The sequence below is a fragment of the Physella acuta genome, unplaced genomic scaffold (assembly GCF_028476545.2).
Source record: "Physella acuta isolate Inbredline_101_S28 unplaced genomic scaffold, ASM2847654v3 ptg000795l, whole genome shotgun sequence".
NCBI classification, from domain to species: Eukaryota; Metazoa; Mollusca; class Gastropoda; family Physidae; genus Physella; species Physella acuta.
The window spans coordinates 13,460-34,510 of NW_026732313.1; the positions used below are offsets into that span (position 1 = coordinate 13,460).

At 36.6% G+C, this 21,051-nt stretch overlaps 1 protein-coding gene across 1 annotated transcript; it reads right to left on the reverse strand.

Annotated features, from left to right (window-relative positions):
• Positions 1 to 3,372: 3,372 nt before the first annotated feature.
• On the reverse strand, positions 3,373 to 18,038 carry LOC131951056 (transient receptor potential cation channel subfamily M member 5-like). Its single transcript, XM_059313323.1, has 5 exons — positions 18,008 to 18,038; positions 13,703 to 13,782; positions 12,839 to 12,939; positions 11,848 to 12,067; positions 3,373 to 3,447 (listed from the first exon to the last, which is right to left on the reverse strand). The coding sequence occupies exons 1-5, from the start codon at positions 18,036 to 18,038 to the stop codon at positions 3,373 to 3,375; spliced, it is 507 nt and encodes a 168-aa protein (XP_059169306.1).
• Positions 18,039 to 21,051: the final 3,013 nt, after the last annotated feature.

A 21,051-nucleotide genomic window follows, 5' to 3' on the forward strand; every position in this document is an offset into this window, starting at 1 on the left:
TAATTAGTAGAAGTGGGCTGTACCTTCGACTGTTGCCAAGACGTACTTCTTCTCATGAAGGGCAACGACATGTATCGACAGTCACAGTAAAACTGATAAGAGCGCAAAACGATTGCCATGCAAATCACATTGATCGCTTGTTTACAGCGGCAACACTGCATCACCTAGAAGAGTTAGCTTCCATGCTTGGACCGAATGAGGTATGCTTTATAAGTCAAGATGACAAGGCCCGCGTTCCGCTTGGGTTGACAGCAGCTAAAAAACAGAGTCCATTGCTCATGCACATGGAATACAGGGTGAGCTTGCCTGACCATGACTGGGTTGTGGCTGCTGGACATAAGCTGATCCCTTCAGTTTATGCAGGGATAAAAATTCAGCCCAACGCCTTGGGAAATCGAGAAGCTGTTGGATACTCCGGCCCAACATACATATCAATCAGATCTGGTAAACATTCCTCATCCACAGCGCTTAGTCATGGACTTGATTTTGAAGAATTACTTACTTTACATGAATTTGATGATATCACAAAGAGCGGTGTGGATAAAATTGTTAAACCAATATTAGTGTTGACGGTTGATGGTGGCCCAGACGAAAATCCTAGGTATCAAAAGGTGATCAAAGTTGCGGTACACCACTTTCTCAATCAGAACTATGATGGTTTGTTCATTGCTACAAATGCACCAGGAAGAAGTGCATTTAATAGGGTTGAAAGAAAAATGGCGCCACTTAGCAATGAGCTCACAGGATTAGTTTTACCCCATGACCACTACGGCAGTCATTTGGATGAAAGAGGAGTCACAATAGACACAAATTTAGAGAAGAAGAATTGTCAGTTTGCCGGAAACACTTTGGCAGAAATATGGTCACACTTGACAGTGGATACATTTCCTACAGTGGCAGCATACATAGATCCAGAAGAGTCTGAACTCCTTGAAACTTCTCTGCTCTCAAAAGATCAGCGTTGGCATGATATTCATGTGAGAACTAGCCAGTATTTGATTCAGATCGTTAAATGCATGGATGGTAAATGTTGCTCAAAGCCAAGAAGCTCGTATTTCAGCGTAATAACTGATAGATTTCTTCCTCCACCTTTACCAGTCGCCCAAACAAACTGTGGACTAACAATACCTGAGCGTTCAACAGATGGCTCTTCACATAAATTTCCATCTCTTTTTGTTGCTCAAAGTATAAAAGTGGATGAAATCCTTTCCCGCTCTTCAAATTCTTATCGCACAATCCCTAATGATTTGTATTGTCCGTCTGTTCAATCCGTGATCAGCGACAGGGTTTGTAAGAAGTGTCATTCATACTTCTCTTCATTGGTTATGCTGCGCAATCATTCTTTAACTCACAAACAGGAATCATCAATTGTGCCATTACAGCGCATCAGGCCTCTGAGAGTTGCTGCACGTCGCCAACGTGAACTGATGGTTATAATTGCCAATGAAATTAATTGTGAGAGTGTAGATTGGATAGAAGAGGAAGACCTTGATGTAAAGGGAATTCCCATTCCATACAGGAAAAAAATCAATTCCGTCCCTGTGGATTCAATGAAGGAACATTTTAATTCTCCATGGGAGAATGAATAAGCTTAAAATTAAATATCACAACATTTAATTTAGGATTGCCATATTAATACTGTTGTAAGTAGTTTTTTAAAATACTTCTGTTAATGATCTTGCTAAGATTTAGAAATATGAATGTATATAGATATCGCCGGTTAAGTATAACTTGTTACTGATATTATTATTTAATCGTTATTAATAAAATTTCTATAAAACTTGCTTAGATTTAAGTCAGTGTGAAAGTATTTCTTGTCCTATTTCAACATCCTCTTCGCTAACAGCAAAACACGCAATTTAATAATCTAGTGGAGAGTCTTTACTATTAAAAATCTATTACATTTATTTTGCTTGTGAGAGATGAAGTCCATTTTATAGGCTATAATGAACTATACCAGGAAAAGTAAAGGTCTGGGTATACTGCTGACATTTAAATAATTTGCATATTATACTCAATATATGGTTATTCTCACGTGTGTCGTCATGTCTGCAAGAAATACCTACATTTACATTAAGTAAACTGTATTACTGTTTACCTGCTGGTGCCACGAATGGGTCCTGCACGCTCATTTTTAATGCTGTGTCAACGAGCGGTAATTTTAAAGGGATGAAAACACAGCAAATTTAAAACATAGGATAAATTGTAAATTAGGGGGGGGGGGGTGGGGTGGAGTGTGACGTCATTTTAGGGGGGGGGTCTGAATTTTTGTGACGATGTGTGACGTAGGGGGGAGGGGGTAAAAAAATGGCTTAAAAAGCGTGACGTCATTTATGGACGACCCCTAAGAATCCGGGGCTACGCGCCACTTTGAATGTTGGATCTAATTCTGGCAGGCCAAGGATTGAAGAAGATCAATCTTCTTTATTGGAAACTAAATTTGCTATGCATGGATCAGCATCACACGAGAAGAGGCAGAACGATGTCTACAGGACTATTAAAACATTAGCTCAGCTAACTGATCAGTTAAAACAGGATGGGTTTATAATTAGTAGAAGTGGGCTGTACCTTCGACTTTTGCCAAGGCGTACTTCTTCTCATGAAGGGCAACGACATGTATCGACAGTCACAGTAAAACTGATAAGAGCGCAAAACGATTGCCATGCAAATCACATTGATCGCTTGTTTACAGCGGCAACACTGCATCACCTAGAAGAGTTAGCTTCCATGCTTGGAACGAATGAGGTATGCTTTATAAGTCAAGATGACAAGGCCCGCGTTCCGCTTGGGTTGACAGCAGCTAAAAAACCATTGCTCATGCACATGGAATACAGGGTGAGCTTGCCTGACCATGACTGGGTTGTGGCTGCTGGACATAAGCTGATCCCTTCAGTTTATGCAGGGATAAAAATTCAGCCCAACGCCTTTGGACATCGAGAAGCTGTTGGATACTCCGCCCCAACATACATATCAATAAGATCTGTTAAACATTCCTCATCCACAGCGCTTAGTCATGGTCTTGATTTTGAAAAATTACTTACTTTACATGAATTTGATGATATCACAAAGAGCGGTGTTTATCAAATTGTTAAACCAATATTAGTGTGGACGGTTGATGGTGGCCCAGACGAAAACCCTAGGTATCAAAATGTGATCAAAGTTGCGGTACACCACTTTCTCAATCAGAACTATGAAGGTTGTTCATTGCTACCAATGCACCAGGAAAAAGTGCATTTAATAGAGTTGAAAGAAAAATCCTTATCGCACAATCCCTTATGATTTGTATTGTCCGTCTATTTAATCCGTGATCAGCGACAGGGTTTGTAAAAAATGTCACTTATATTTCTCTTCTCTGCGCAATCATTCTTTAACTCACAAACAGGAATCATCAATTGTGCCATTACAGGCATCAGGCCTCTGAGAGTTGCTGCAAGTCGCCAACGTGAACTGATGGTTATAATTGCCAATGAAGTTAATGGTGAGAGTGTAGATTGGATAGAAGAGGAAGACCTTGATGCAGTGGCGGAACTAGAAAAAAAAGGCCCCCCCCCCCGCAGAATTTTTTTTTGGGCCCCTATATATATATATATATATATATATATATATATATATATATATATATATATATATATATGTATATATATATATATATACATATATATATATATATATATATATATATGTATATGTATATATGTATATATATATATATATATATATATGTATATATATATATATATATATATATATATATATATATATGTATATATATATATATATAGAGAGAGAGAGAGAGAGAAAGATAGATAGATATAGATATAGATATATATGAAAAACAAGGGTCGCTCTAATTTTTTTTTTATTTTCATCTGGTACACGAATAAATCAGAGGTTTTCCAACACACGAGCTGGCCCCTTTCAATTTCCCAAGTGAGAAGCACGGACTCTCTAAATCTAGTCAAACACACCAAACTGACGCCGATTTTTGAGGCTTTCATCAAAACGTTATCAACCGTGTGCCCTGTTTTCCAGAATTTGAATTAAATGTTAACAATGTGGGCAGTTCATTTCTTGGATCTTAGGGCGCGGGTTTGTCCACACTACCAACTTACACGCCAAGGCATGCTGTAAGTCCCTCGGCGACGGCCCAGGTGTCAGGGGGAGTCACCGGGCTCTTGGAGCTACCGGTTACATTACTGCACGGGTGATGGGTGCAACACATTGTTTCTTCCGGCACAGCTCCCCCCTCCCCTCCCCCGAAAACAGTCTATCCTGGAAGAAGCATTGGTGCGACACCTAATTAGGTTTAGTCATCGAGTGTTGTAGCGAGACTTATTCTTAGAGTTGTGGGAACTTTTAAACGACTGTCTGTGGGGGCCAACTTGCTCATATGTGATGCGCTCTGGATGACACTGCCGCCGGATGTATTCAAGTAGTAACCACATCCGCTTATGCAGGATCACGGGGCGCTAAATCACATATTTCCGTTAGGAGTCCCTACTCCAATATGTACAAATGTTAGGCCAAAGACAGAAACCGTTGCGGGGCTGTACTCAACAGCTTCCCAAGTTTTCATGGCGATTGGGTGAATGATGCAGTAATGCATAATAGACAGAAAAATGTTTTTCACATGTACAACTGTATGTGGCCAGGTCACGTGTTGGATAACCTTCTAATTTAGGGGAGGGGGGGACTAACAAAAAGCCAGACCCTCACACACCCCCACCTCAATGACGTCATTTATAAATAGTAATTGACTATTAATAATGTTCAATTAATTCTAAACGTTCTAATTAATTTCTAAATTATATAAAAAATAATCTTACCTGCCCTGTTTTGTGAATTAGATGTGCCTAATACTATGAAAGTAAATTAATATCTGTTGACTAGATCTAGTGCTGTCTAGTGTCTGACAAAACGTGCTGAAGTGGTGAATCGTACGGTTAGGAAGTAGTTCATAAACGATATATTTATCTCACCGATACTTGTGAGGTTGAGAAAGAGGGATGGGATAGGGGTCGGCTCGGGAAAAAAACTTGAAGGAGACAACAAAACGCCTTGATCTATGTACGTCAGCATCGCCTATTGGAAAACTTACTCAGGGGAGATAATTCCAAGTATAGGCCTTAAAAGTTTACTGTGATATTTCTTGTAAAAGCAAAAACAAGTAAACGTATATTATAAAACTGAAGTTTCTAGTATTATATTATTTTTTTATTATTTGTAGGATACAAGATAGTACAGGATACAAATTCAACCACTATCACAAACACATATTAACATTGAAAAATGTACAATGGATTTCGGGTCCCTTACCAATGCCGCAAAGAAGAAAGCCCACTTCATATGTAGCGGCTTTTCGTGGTATGGACTTTGTTCATTTTTAAAAAGAATTTTGCCGGCGACAGCGTGTGTTTGATTGTAGGGAAATGGAACTCGGTCTTGACGATGGTTTAAAAATACAACTATAAATAACTGTTTTAAATATGTAAAAAAATGTGTCAACAGTTTTTGAACCCCCTTTTTGGTCCCCATCCCCTGCCCCATCCGCCACAGTGGTGACAGGACAAATTATCTCAGGACAAATGATCTCAGGACAAATGATCTCAAGGACAAATGATCTCACGGACAAAAGATACCAGGACAAAATATATCAGGACAAATGATACCATGGACAATTGATCTCAGACAAAATATCTCAGACAAAATATCTCACAGCAAAAGTTTAATAGTGTATTGGATGATTTTAGTTGATCTGAACATTTTTTTTATTGACTGTCCAATGGTTTTGTTTACTATGTTTAATATTGTTTATGGGCCTATATAATAATTGTAAGAAATGTTTGCCGTATAAATTTGTCATATTGTACTAAACATTTTAAAATTAAGATTTCTAATACAGTATGCGAAGATTAAAGAATTTTTGTCGATAGATAGCGTAGGGGAGGGGGGATTGACAAACATGAGACAATCCTACCACGTCAGGTGGACGAAACTAGATAAAAGGGGATGAAATAACAAAAAAGACACACCTTAGTATCAAGGTGGCCGCCCGCTTTGATAGCAGAGACATGCCTTTAGGGAAAGACAACCCCCCTCCAAGGACAATACAACTAGCATCTAAGGTCCATGGGTAAGCGTCGGTCACACCTTAGTGATCAGGTGACAAATGCTTATTTAAATAATCAGCGGTAATCGCGGAGCTAAGTTTGTTTTACTGTGCATGAAAACAAAGCAGTATTGGAAGTGCTTACTCAGCTATGGCCTCATAAGTTACCCAGCAGAAAGGTTTTAAGATATTAGTTTCTGGTGAATTTTTTTTATTAAAGCCAGAAGTGGAGCAGCAGTCAAAGAGATTTTGAAATGTGAAGTTAGAACATGTCGAGCTAGAGTTAACACAATACATGATCACATAGTATTGGAGAGGTGTGATCATAATCATGCACCTGGCAGCAAAGAAAAGTAAACGTTATGTTTAAGTTGATGCTGCAATAAAAATAATAGTATTACGTTACGAACCTGAAGACCTATTCATATTTTTCAAAAATATTTAGCGTGTTCTGATCATTAATGTTATGTTATTTGTTTTATACATTATCATTTGTTATACCTTTCAGGCTATAGGAGTAAGTTTGTTTTAATTTTTTTTCAAAATCAAACGCTATTACAAAGATTAAATTTCATAAATCATTTGATGCTTCGTTCAGTTAAACAAATTCATTTTATTCACATTTATTATGCGTTAAAAAGTAAACAAAACTATATTGACATTTAATTAAAAAAAAGTTCAAATCAACTAAAATCAAACAATACATTATTAAAATTTTACTGTGAGATATTTTGTCTGAGATATTTTGTCTGAGATCATTTGTCCATGATATCATTTGTCCTGATATATTTTGTCCTGGTATCTTTTGTCCGTGAGATCATTTGTCCTTGAGATCATTTGTCCTGAGATCATTTGTCCTGAGATAATTTGTCCGTGAGATATTTTGTCTGAGATATTTTGTCTGAGATCATTTGTCCTGAGATCATTTGTCATGGAACCGCCACAGTACACTTTGGAGGATCGGTCAAACAGTTACGTGTCCTCTATTTAGCTATCAAAGGGGGGGGGGGGCAACGAGTCAAAGAAGTCATTCAAATTTGAAGAGTTGCCTATATTTTACACTGTAGTTTGTGTAATGGATTTTATCTTTTGCGGAAGAGCGTGGTATAGTGACTGTAAAATAAAGATAATCGTACGCAGCTACAGTGTTTTTCTTTTACAAACCAAATATTAAGGCAAAAATGCACGAAAATTTAATTCAAAATTTTTAAAAATATTAATTTTGGTCAGCCGTGGGCCCCTAAACGGCCTGCCCCCCCCCCCCCCCCCCCGCGCATTGCGGGGTCTGGCCGGACTGTAGTTCCGCCCCTGTTCATCAGGTAAATGAACAACTACTGACTAGTGTCTTTAACAAAATGTGCAGAAGTGGTCAGTTTACAGTTCAGCAGTTCGTTAATCTATGCATTCAGTAGCGTAGCGAGGGGGCGGGGGGGGGGGACATATGTCCCCGGGCGCCGAGCTTAGGGGTCGCCAAAATGGGTTGAACAAATAAATTGAAAGGTTGAGAGGGGTGCAAATTGAAAGTTTGAGGGGGGGGGTGCAAATCAAAATCTCGAGGGGGGGGTGCAAATCTAAAGTTTGAGGGGGGGGGGGGTGCAAAATCAAAATCTCGAGGGGGGGGTGCAAATCGAAAAGTTTGTCCCCGGGCGCCGGGAAGGGTCGCTACGCCTCTGTATGCATTACATCTTAATGTAAGAGTAAGGGTGTGGTGAGGGGTAGAGGTGAGGGGTAGGGGTGAGAGGGGGGAGGGGAGAGAGGGGGGAAGGTTCATTGGAATGGGACAAGAAAGCGCCGATAAACATCTACATCAATAGTGCCGACTTTTTCCGGTCGCCTAGAAGACCAGGATAGTCGCCGCAACATTTCCCCAGCCCGATTTCAAAGCGTGCCGGCAGTCAAATTTCAGATGCTTCGCTGAAGGGAGATAACTTAAACTTTTACAAGTTTATTGATACAGTTGTTAAAGTAAAAATTAACGCAATTATAAATGTATGAGATCGAAATAAATAATTATATTTTTTGTAGAATTCAGGCCAGTAGTCTAAACACACAATCATATATATGTATTTTAATAATGTAAACAATATAACAATGCTTTTTTGCTCTCCTAATCGACGCCACTAAAAAGAACGGTAGGCTACGTCTTTGAAGTTGTCTATATGTCTGGCGGTCTCTCGAGCTATAGTCATAGCTATGTGCATTTTTCTCAAAGACGTTTGCCGACTATCGTGTTTGTTTGTAACTGTAGAAGAAAGATAACTCGACCTCCACCTAATTTTTTTTTTTTTTAATAATTTAGCCAGGATTTTTGGGCCCCCAATCGGTCTGGCCCCCCCCTCCCCCGCATTGCGGGGTCTGGCGGCACTGTAGTTCCGCCCCTGCCTTGATGTAAAGGGAATTCCCATTCCATACGGGAAAAAATCGATCCCGTCCCTTTGTATTCAATGAAGGAACATTTTAATTCTCCATGGGAGAATGAATAAGCTCAAATATCACAACTTTTAATCGAGGATTGCCATGTTAATACTGTTGTAAGTACTTTTTTTTTAAATACTTCGGTTAATGATCTTGCTAAAAATAAGAAATTTATATAAATGGTCGGTTAAGTTATAAGTTTAACCTGTTACTGATATTATTATTTAATCGTTATTAATAAAAATTTCTATAAAATTTGCTTAGATTTAAGTAAGTGTGGGAGTATTTATTGTCCTATTTCAACATCCTCTCCGCTAACCGCAAAACACGCAATTTAATAATCTAGTGGGAAGTCTTTACTATTAAAAATCTATTACATTTATATTGTTTTGTGAGAGATGACATCCGTTAAGTCCATCATATAGGCTACAATGAAATATACCAGGAAAATTAAAGGTCTGTGCATAGTGCTAACATTTAAATAATTTGCATATTATACTCAATATATTGTTATTCTCACGTGTGTCGTCATGTCTGCAAGAAATACCTACATTTACATTAAGTATTTTAAAAAAAATTAATCTTATCAGCTTTAACATCACCTCACTGTATTACTGTTTACCTGCTGGTGCCACGAATGGGTCCTGCACGCTCATTATTAATGCAGTGTGTGAACGAGGGGTAATTTTAAACGGATGAAAACACAGCAAATTAAAACATAGGATAAATTGTAAATTAGGGGAAAACAATCAGTTTCGATTACACGGAATTTAACCAGCTCTAAAATGTTGGTTCCAGAGCATGCAAATTTAAAAATACATTACAAAGTAAGTTGTAATCGCAGATATGAAATATACTATTACGAAGCTATTTCCATTTTGTTTATAGCCAAATTTAAATAATTTGAACTGTAAGTTTATTTCAAATCTAAATATATCTTTAAATCGGAGTAATAAAATAAAAAAAAACTTAAATAAATATAGTTCGACTCACTTTTATTTTGATTAAACAAAGTATACCAATAATTAGAATCAAAAGTCATCTCTAATTGAATATGGTTTTATAAAAATCAAATCCGTTTACTTAGGTTTTATTATTAAATATTGCAGTGTTTTAGAAATAAAATGTATTATTATCAAGTCTTCACTTACTAAGTTTATTTTGAACTTGACACTTGCAGAATTGCATCTTAAAAGAATGAAAGGAGTTAAAGAATAATACTCGTATTTGGAACAGAAAAAGAAAGCAATCGTTGTAAAACGCAATAAGCTATATATAGCAATAACCTAGAATATATACATACAGACATATATGCATATATATATATATATATATATATATATATATATATATATATATATATATATATATATATATATATATACATCTCTCTCTGTATATATATATATATATATATATATATATATATATATATATATATATATATATATATATATATATATATATAACATCGAAATCCGATTTAAATTACAAATTATTACAAATTGTTGAGTTACACTAATTTACAGAAAAAGAAATATGAAATCGAAAATATCATTCCTGAAGCAATAAAAACTCAAAACCTCTCCCCGCCCTGGATCTCCCACTGTCACTTAACCATTATTGACTCAATAGACACCATAGGGAAAAAATCTGACTATGATCAAGAAGAACTAAAGAAAATAACAAATAAGCACATTAAGGATCAGTACCCCAGCAATACCTGGATTAGAGTTTTCACAAATGGCTCAGCTGAAGATGCCACAAAAAATGGCGGGGCTGGCATCCTTATTGAATGGCCAAGCGGAGAAAGCCTGGAAAAGGCAATAGCCACAGGCAGCCTATCCGACAATTTTAGGGCAGAAAAAGAAGCTTTAGAACATGCAGCAAACCTCCTGTCAGAACACTCTGAATCACCGAATAGTCAGATTGTATTTCTTACAGATGCCAAATCAGCCCTGCAATCCCTACAAAATCCAGAGTCCTATATTCAAACACTTATGACAGCACTAGAGAGGCTAAAAAATACCTGCAGCAGAATTGTGCTGCAGTGGATCCCGGGCCACTGCCAGATCCAGGGTAACGAGATCGCAGACCAGCTGGCAAAAATTGGAGGAAAGAAACCACAACCGGAAATTTCGCTACACCCAAAAGAAATAAAAAGAATAATAAAAAACAAACAAACGCAAATGTGGACTGTCACACACCCTCACTACATTAAAGACGACGGCTATTACAATTTAACACGAAAACAACAATACATAATCTTTCGACTTACAACAGGCCACAACAGACTAAATCAACACATGCACAGAAAACTGAAGGTTGGGTGTAGCGAAATGTGTCCTTGTGGCAAGGCCCCGGAAAACACGGAGCACGTACTCCAGGAATGTACTTTGTATAGCCAGGCACGAGGCAGACACTGGCCCCAGCCCACCCTACTCAGGGAAAAATGTTATGGGGCACCTGACAAACTGGAGACCACAGTCCGGTTTGTCCACGAAGTTGGACTTGTTGTCTGAATCCTCCACCATATTCACAATTAAGAACGAAGAAGAAGAAGAAAGACTAATTTACATGTCTTAATATTATTTTTATTTGTGTTACTAATACTCAGCATTCGATTGAAATAAATTATGTACTTACTTTCGATAAAATTGTGTACATTTTTTGTTCTGCAAATGGAGAAGTTAAAATGACGTATAATATAGTTCTCATGAAAAACCACAGACTACTAAATACTTTTGGTACGTTAGTGTGATGGGAAAATCAAAACAGTAGTAGACGTTTTTGAAAATATAAGTAGAGCATTTAGAACGGAAATGAATTCCCGGAAGCGTTCTCGTTTATTGATTCATATTTAATGGTAAGTTGAATGACACATCCATTGGAATTTGCTAATAAAAGTGTAGGTACGTTTGTTATAAAACTTCACGTTTTTCAAGGCAACACAAAGATACAAAAAGTATTTAGATTAAGTTTCTTTATGTGAATATGAAACACATTTTTGAAATTCTTAAATTTTTCGAGAAGCGGGAAACAGAGCAGTGTACAAGTTTTAGAAACTGGCTCTACATATCTTTCAAAAGTTAATATTAACCAACATGTAGGATATAATAAAATAGTATCTAAATGTAAAGACACTCATTAACCGTGTACACACAATATACGCAGTCACAATACATACAGGATTGTTCAACTGTATGTTTCTGAATCAAGAAGATGTAAAACGTCAAGCTTAGTCACATTTTTGCTTTTTCTACTTTTCACACTGCTCCTAATACGAGGAAGCAAAAAAATAATCCCTTTAGTTTTAAATTTACCTTTGAATCTTCTCTTGGGTATTTGCCCTCCCAAACCTTGGTGATGAGGTCTTGACATGCCTGATCTGCTATGAACAACTTGTTCTCAGATCTAGCGGCCACAAACATGCACGAGGTGTTTCCCCACTCTGGTCTTACCATACACAAAATGTCGTGGGTCTTTTCGGGGTCAGACGAGTAACATTGCTGTAGCAGGTCTATGGAGAGTTGCTTGTAGGCCCTATATTTTCCAGATCAATATACGTTAATACGATTCTACTAATTAGGATATTTACTAATTGGTTTCTTATTTGTTGGAATTGTTTTAAAAATATACAAAAAAAATTGAAACATAAAACTAGATAAGCATAACATTTTAGACTTGTAAATCTGGTTTAGACTATAGAAGCTATGTGTTTGCTTAGTCCACTTAATTGAAGCGGTAATCAAGTTATCAGTGTTTTAGAAACCGGTAAAAGATTAAAGTACCATTTTCGTGTCTCGTAAATAACTCACAAATTAAAAGAACTATGAGTATTCTTTAATATGAAATTTATTTACCTAACTAAAACAGTATTCAAGTTATAATGTTCTGACGGAAATAGAGAAAAGTACCGATTCCGTTTATATGTAAAATTTCCCTTACCAAATCTAAATGGTATCGGCGTTTTTAGCTTTTGTGAAACCATAAGTAGAATAAGTACCATTTCTGGTTAACGGGAAATCAATTAAATGTTGATAGAAAACTACACATTGTTTTTATAATAATTCTTATAACAAAATTGTTATCAGTCACAAACACACAGACAGACATACAAGTAAACAAATTGCAAAACTCAGAATTTCCGAAAAAGGGAGTGTAAAATGTTAATATTTGTAAAATATATTACGTAATAAAATATATTACGATTTTCCACACGACTACAATATTTTCTCTATTAAACTCTATATACGAGAAACTGAAAGCTTAACTTGCGTTTTACATGACAATATTCAAAATGTATTCACATACTCAGCACTTTGTTGTATTTTAGCTTGACCTTGATTTACAGCTTCAGATGCACATTTAGTTAGAACGGCTGATGCAAATAAACAAGCAGCAATGGAAGATTCCTGTAACAAAAAATAGAGCATGTCGATCAATTATAAAATTGGGAAAAATCAAAGTTTTCTCTAAACAATGACGTGCGGCCCACGTACACGGGGATCAGACTGGTCCCGTAAGGTTTTCGATTAATATTTGTATTTTACTAGCAGATACTTAATCAAAAAGAGTTTCAGAATTATTCAAAAGCGCCGATGAAATATGCATCTCGTCTTCCTACATTATGGGAACTAACGTCAGCACTCCACGTTTTCACAAGCCGTTGAATAGTTTATTTTCGGCCTATTCGTTATATCTCGTGATCACGAGACCCTAAGTATCGGTTTGGTCCCTTGCTTTTGGCTACAGTGCTAGAATTAGTGCTATGCTGTACCGTGTTATAGTGAAGCATTCACAAAAGATTGATTACTGTCCTCATGGATACATTGTGTTTGAGATATTTTGTTTGAGATCATTTGTCCATGATATCATTTGTCCTGATATATTTTGTCCTGGTATATTTTGTCCGTGAGATCATTTGTCCTTGAGATCATTTGCCCGTGTAATATTTTGTCTAGGATATTTTATCTGAGATCATTTGTCCTGAGATCATTTGTCATGGAACGCTCACAATTATAGTTTTTCATATTTTGTAAATATGACTTTGATTGATATAATTCTATGCATGAAGCGATCAAAAGCTACAAAAGATATTATTTGTGGAAATTGAATAAAGAATAATAGCTCGTTTGTGATGGCATACAAATTGACATTTTAAAAATTTGTACCTACGTTAGAATGCTTGAGAAACAACTTTGAAAGTTCAAAATTATTTGTTAGAACTGCCCAAATGAAAAGGTTATAGAATGGATCTGAAAAAAAATTGTATTATTTTTAAAAATATTTTTAAAATTAATCTATCTATCTATATTATATATATATATATATATATAAAGCAATGTATGTTTGTGTGTCTGTCTGTCTGTCTGTCCGTCTGTCCTGTATGCATTACTACACCTCTCATCACATCGCCGTGAAACTTTGGGAAGTTGTTGAGAATATTCCTGGGGAGGTTTCTGCGAAAAAAAAATTTCAAATTCGTAGGGGTGGCGCCCCGGCAGGGCGCGATTTGTTTTTCTCTATATACGGTATATAAAAACAAAAAGTCGATTTTGGTTTGACATCGTTCATCTGATAGCCATGAGACTTTAAGGAGTTCATAATAACACTCCAAGGAAGGGTTCTGTAAAAAATAATTTTTACATTCGCTAGGGCGGCGCCACGGGAGGGTGCGATTTTCCTCTCTATATATGGTATATAAAAATAATAAAAGTGAATAGCAGTGACACTGTTCATCTGATAGGCATGAAACTTTGGGGGCTTCATTATGAAACTCAAGGGAAGGGTTCTATAAAAATCATTTTTAATTACGCAAGGGCGGCGCCACGGGAGGGTGCGATTTTTCTCTATATACGGTATATAAAAATAAAAGTCGATTTTGGTTTGGCATCGTTCATTCGATAGCCATGAGACTTTGGGGACTTGATTGGAACACTCCGGGAAGAGTTCAGTCAAAAATAATTTTTAATTTTGCAAGGGCGGCGCCACAGGTAGGTGCAATTTTCTCTATATATGGTATATAAAAATAAACGTCGATTGTGGTTTCACGGCGTTCATCCGATCGTCATCAAACTTTGGGGAGTTGATTAGAACACTCCAGGGAAGGTTTCTGTAAAAAAAAAAATACTCCTTTTTTAATTTCGCAAGGGCGGCGCCCGGGGAGGGTCGATTTTTCTCTATATACGGTTTATTAAAATATAAGTCTATTTCGGTTTCACACCGTTCATCCGTGTACCATGAAATTTTGGGGAGATGATTAGATCACTCAATGGTAGGGTTCTGCAAAAAAAAAAAAAATTTTAATATTGCAAGGACAGTGCCCCCGGGGAGAGCGATTTTTTTCTCTATACACGGTATATAAAATATAAAAGTCGGATGCGGTTCATCCGAGTGCCATGAAACTTTAGGGAGTAGATGAGAATACTCCCGAGAATATTTCTGCGAAAAAGAAAACTAAAGTTTCTTATGGACGGCGCCATGTAGGGTACAACTTTCGTCAATACACGGTTTGGCGCCCAAAGTTTTAGAGCGACTATGTTGGCACTTGGCATCCGTTAATCGAGCGTCCTGCATAGAGAGTAAGGGTACTACTATATTCAGCGGTAAAACTACAACAGGCTTCTAAAAATAACTTTGTAACGCGGGGAAATCATGTACAGTTTCGTCACCTTGCGAACGATGAAAAAATAACTTTTTGAATATGAGGAGCCTACTGTAGAGTTTCGTCACTTTGCGAATGATGCAATAAGCATCTATTATTAGACGATTCAGACAGAAATTAAGATCGAGCATCTAATAATAGACCATTAGTAACGCTAGCATATTGCATCAGTCACACTGATGTTTAAAACACGTCAAATAATCTTTTACGTGTTAAAGAAAAAATCCTGTTCATTTGTGTCACTTTAGTGAATGACGAAATCTGCATCATTGTTTACAGAATGCTATTGGCACGCTGGGTTATCCTATGAGCACGATGGCGCCTGTTAGTTTTAAGGAACCAGGGGCCGTACGCTGCGCCTATGCGGTAGTGTAATCCTGGGGTGGTGGGGGGGGGGGGCTCCTGAGAGCGCCCCTCTACGTCCATGACACAAGGGGGGTTGGGGGTCACCGAAGTGTGTTCTACCTCATTATTTCGGTGAGTGATTAATGTACACTCAAGGTTTTCATGCGGTAGTGTAGGAAAACCCGTGTCCCGATAATTATTATCCAAGCACAAGCATTTTTTACATTTAAATAACACAGTTTTAGAAAAGAAGAACAAGCGTTTAAGAACATACGATTTGTAATGCATTGGTGATATCCTTCTGATATATTTCGTCAGACTTTCTTCCATTCCCGCGGCAACGCGCGGGGGTCGGGTACGCTAGTATATGTATAAAGCAATGTTTGTGTGTCTGTCTGTCTTTTATGCATTACTACAACTTTAATTACTTCGCCATGATACTTTGGGAAGTTGTTGAGAATACACCTGGGAAGGTTTCTGCGGGAAAAAAATTCAAATTCGCAGGGGTGGCGCACCGGCAGGGCGCGTTTTATTTTTTCTCTACGGTATATAAAAATAAAAGACGATTGCGGTTTGACACCGTTCATCGCCAACAAACTTTGTGGAGTTGATAAGAACACACCATAGAAGGGTTCTGCAAAAACTATTTTTTATTTTCGCAAGGGCGGCGACCTGAGGGGATGCGATTTTTCTCTATATACGATAATCAAAAAATAATAAACCGGGAGTGATCACCCAGAAACTTTCTCGAATATTCTTATATAAAACAACAGGGGATGGGAACTCGGGATATAGACATGATTTTTAATCCATTTTAAATACTTAAACTTTTTAAAATAGAATAAAATCTCGTGGGAAAAGAATTGCACACCAAGTGAACGCCAAATAAAGATGTGCATAATAGTGCGCAATATTATTAGTACTTTATAAATTTACATGCGTTTTTTGAGCAATTGGAATAAGCGTAAATTAGTACTTCCGGTCAAAACAAATTACTAAAAATTTGATAGTACGTAGAGAATGAAGTAGTTCTCAAGTTATAGGCTTTTGAAAAATTCAAAGTAAAAAAAGTACCACTTCCGGTTTTCGGAAATCGCTCAAAAGATACGGATCTACGACTTTGATAAAATACTTATGTATAAAATTTCATCAACCTAGCTGTAACGGTACTCAAGTTATCGTGTTTACACACACACAGACACACACACAGACACACACACAGACACACACACAGACACACACACAGACACATACACACACACAGACACACAGACATACGGACAAGATTGCAAAATTATGTGTTTCCGTATCAGAGAGGTGTAAAACGTCGAGATTTTTAAAAATCTCGATTTTTTTTGCACGATTACAAGACTTTCTCTACACTACGTATATACGAGAAAGTAAAAAATTAAGTCTGCTGAAATTAAGACACCGTTTATCAGAGTGCTATAAAACTTTAGGGAGTTGATGAGTACTCCCTAGATGGACTCTCACGGGGAGGGGTAATTTTGCACTGGCTACCCCCGGCAGGATGCGATTTGGCGCCCTTGTCTTTTCCGTGAATGCAATATCGCCTACGTTCATTCTAAAATATGTGATAGACAATGGATAGGATGGGGCTTTACAGTCGCTCACTAAATTGAATCAGGCTTGTCCGCCGGCACCATGGTAGTGTGCGATTTGGCTGCGAACAAAAAATTCAGTTTAGGCCCCCAAAGGCTTACATGAGCCGCTGAGGGCACTGTCATAAATTTTTTAAAATAATCACATACATTAAACAAGGTTAGATTATTAACTGGGTTGTTTCCTTTTGTCCATAAAAAAAATCCAAACAGTTTCGTCACTTTGCGAATGATGTAATTAGCATCTAATTTTAGACGATCCAATCAGAAATTAAGATTAATTAATACACCATTAGTAACGCTAACAAATTGCATCAGTCACTCTGATGTTTATAACACGTCAAAGTTTTTTTTTTGTACGTGTTAAAGAAAAAAGACCCTGCATCATTGTTTCAGGATGCTATGTGTCGTCTCTGCGGTAGAGTAATCGAGGGGGCCCTGAGAGCGCCCCTCTACGTCTCTGACACATGGGCGGTCACTGAAGTGTGTTGTACTTCATTATTTCTGTGAGTGATTAACGTACACTCAAGGTTTTCATGCGAAAGTGTTGGTAAACCCGTGTCCCATTATTTGTAATCCAAGCGCAGGCAATATTTACATTTAAATAACTCTGTTTTAGAAAACAAGGTCACGCGTCAAAAAATATAGGATTTGTAACGCATGGATGAAACCCTAGTTATATATTTCGTCAAACTTTCTTCTGTTCCCGCGGCAACGCGCAAGGACGGGGACGCCAGTAATTTTTATTGATTTACATTGTCGGGCGGCAGATGTGGCTCGTCTACTGAGGACAGCAAACTATCTAGGTCAGAACAGGAGAGGAGCCCCTTCGGCGATAGGATTACCAACTCTGGTTTCCTTTCGACAGCTCCTGTGACATAGACGATTCCAAGTTGTACAGGTAATGTCCTGTCCCTTGGGTCTATAAGCTGTGTGGTTAGAGGGGGGGGGGGAGGCTAATATATAAGCCAATTATTCAACTTAGGCCCCAATGTGCAATCATCTAATGTTTTATTAAACTATAGATTTACATTTTTAATGTTTTATATTAAATGGCAAAATTAAAGTAACCATTAACTAAATTCATTATTTATCGCTGTTTTAACCAAATATTTTTATATCTGAACTTAAGTAATGCTGTTTACCTTCAGCTTGCCTAAAATTTCATTTGCGTAGAATAGAAAGACATTAATATATATTGTCTTATCTAAAACGGTAAAATGTACAACTTTGAGTATTGACGACCGACTCGGAAAATATCATCATGTAGCTTACCTTTTGCCCTTATTTTTGTTATTTCCGGTATTTTATAATAATCTTTCAAATATTTCTTTAGGTCATTTATGTATTTGTCTACACCAACCTAAGGAAAAAAGTGTAACGATTTTAATTGTATTTAACTTCTACTTTCAATAAATACTCGATTTCACAAATGTTGGTAGGAAACCTATATGAATATATATATATATATATATATATATATATATATATATATATATATATATATATATATATATTTATATATATATATATATCCCCTCATTTGCCGAGGTTACAGAAACAGGTAAACTCTACTTAAACATAAACCAGCAGGTTCAAAATGATATATTTACTTTGTATTTATTTTATCATTTTTGTCTTTTACAATTGCAAATTAATAATCACAATCATCTATATTGTAATACAGAGACGGGTAGTGAAAAAATGTATGAATGCTAAATAAGCTGTTAACAAATAGCTCAGGAAGAATTAATAATAAAACTATTGGACAATGTTAAAAATGTATAATACTTGAGAATGGTCTTTTATACTGTCATCAGAACTCGTTTTTTTCTCCTAAAAACATAACATAAAACAGTATTACACATAAATGTATGTTTAGAGACTAGCATCATCACATCACCTTAATTATGGTAAAAAAAGTAACAAAATATCACACTAATTATGACCATATTACTAAATGTAAGAATGCAAAATCAACGATAAAGACTTTTATACGGAATTGCTAGTTTAAATTGAATTTTACATTTGGATAAAAAATGATCTCCTTACCCAGACATAAAAATAGCAGTATTTTTCTACTTGTATCAGGTTAAAAACTCCCACCCCACAAGATCTTATTTATTTTAATACATTTTGAAATTTACATCTTTCCCAAGGATATATTACAAAAGTTTTACTCCCCCCCCCCCCCCCCCCTCACACACTCCATTCTAATGTGCATGCAGCCATTGATAGAAGCCCTTTCAGCGAAAGTTACTTGAAATACCGGTTTAAAAAGTTCAGTTAACGTTTCCTCTGTAATCAACTTTTCCAAGTTGATATTGTCGTTGTTTAAAAAATGTTCAACAAACTCCAGTCGATTGTTTTTTATTGCATACAACATTAGTTTGTTGAAACTACGGTCACCCTGTAGAATAAACAGTATTTAAGCTTATATATATATATATATATATATATATATATATATATATATATATATATATATATATATTGTTACGATTCCAAGGGATCTTTATCTGTGTTTGGCCCCATCGAGGAGACAGGTGTTTGAATAGCCGGCCAGGTAATTAAAATGAAATGCGGAGGCATGTTCATGTACTGGCCAGTTTAGACCGTGAGAGTCTGTGTGGGGGTCTTGACGACCACACCGAGGATTGGATTCCACGCTGTGGGCGGGGCAGAATTGGAGTCTTCGGGTCTCGGCTATTAACGTGGCCAACAGCCCGTGATTTTCGGCTGGGAAAACCTTCCAGTTCGGACAGGGCCGAGGGGACCGTCATGGACGGATCTGACTTAGGGTCAGGCTCTAATTAAAATTGTTCCCACGGTGACGCACGGGGGACGAGTACTTTAGGAGGGTAGACGGCAGATTGGGGGAACACTCGGACACAATTGGGACACACACGGACTCGACTTGGATAGCTAGTGTTAGAGGAGACAGACATGGGTCGTCTCTGTGAGCTAGGGGCGAGCCACGACATGTCTGTACGGTGGTATTAAACCTAGGCTAGGTTGGACAGTTAGGGACAAGTAGGGTAGTTGGACTAAGGATTTTAGTTGTTGTAGCTAATTGTGTATTTTTCTTATTGTGTTCAATGTGGTGGCGGGTTAACGTTAGGTGTTGTATTTTGTGGCAATAAATAGAAATCACTGAGATTTGCGTTTATCTATTTTTATTTTCTTCTTCTTGTTTGCGATTCCCTGACTAATTCGAAAGGAATAGAGAAGGGGGTCGTAAGAATATATATATATATATATATATATATATATATACATATCACAGTATTTAAGTATTATGTAAGTATATCCATATGTACAGTTATAGTTAGTATTAAAACTTGTTATATTAATAACATAATTTTAAATAAAATCTGTAATGTTTATTTGCACGTATGCTTATGTAGAATGAAAAGATAAAACCAAATACCGGACTTTGTTTTACACTGTTAGATATGTGGGATTCAACCATTTCGAATCTGTCCCATATCAAGGCTAGCAGTAGTTTGTTTGTCTTGTTTTCTTTGCTGTTATCTAAGTAATTAAGACATAAATAATTGTATACTTTTATTATTGACAATAAATAGAAATATGTTTTTTTACAGTACAAATGTGAACTGTTTAAAACCATTATTATTGTGCATGAATCAATATATAAATATAAATATATATATATATATATATATATATATATATATATATATATATATATATATATATATATATATATATATATATTTATTTATTTATATATGTATGTGTGTGAAGTACAGCCATAACCTTTCAAAATTGATTGAAGAATGGCTGAATCAAGGTCGTCCTCTGAGTTATATGACTTCAACTCGTAGACAGAAAATAGGTCCTTGTTGTTACAACAGCTTTGTATTTTCGCT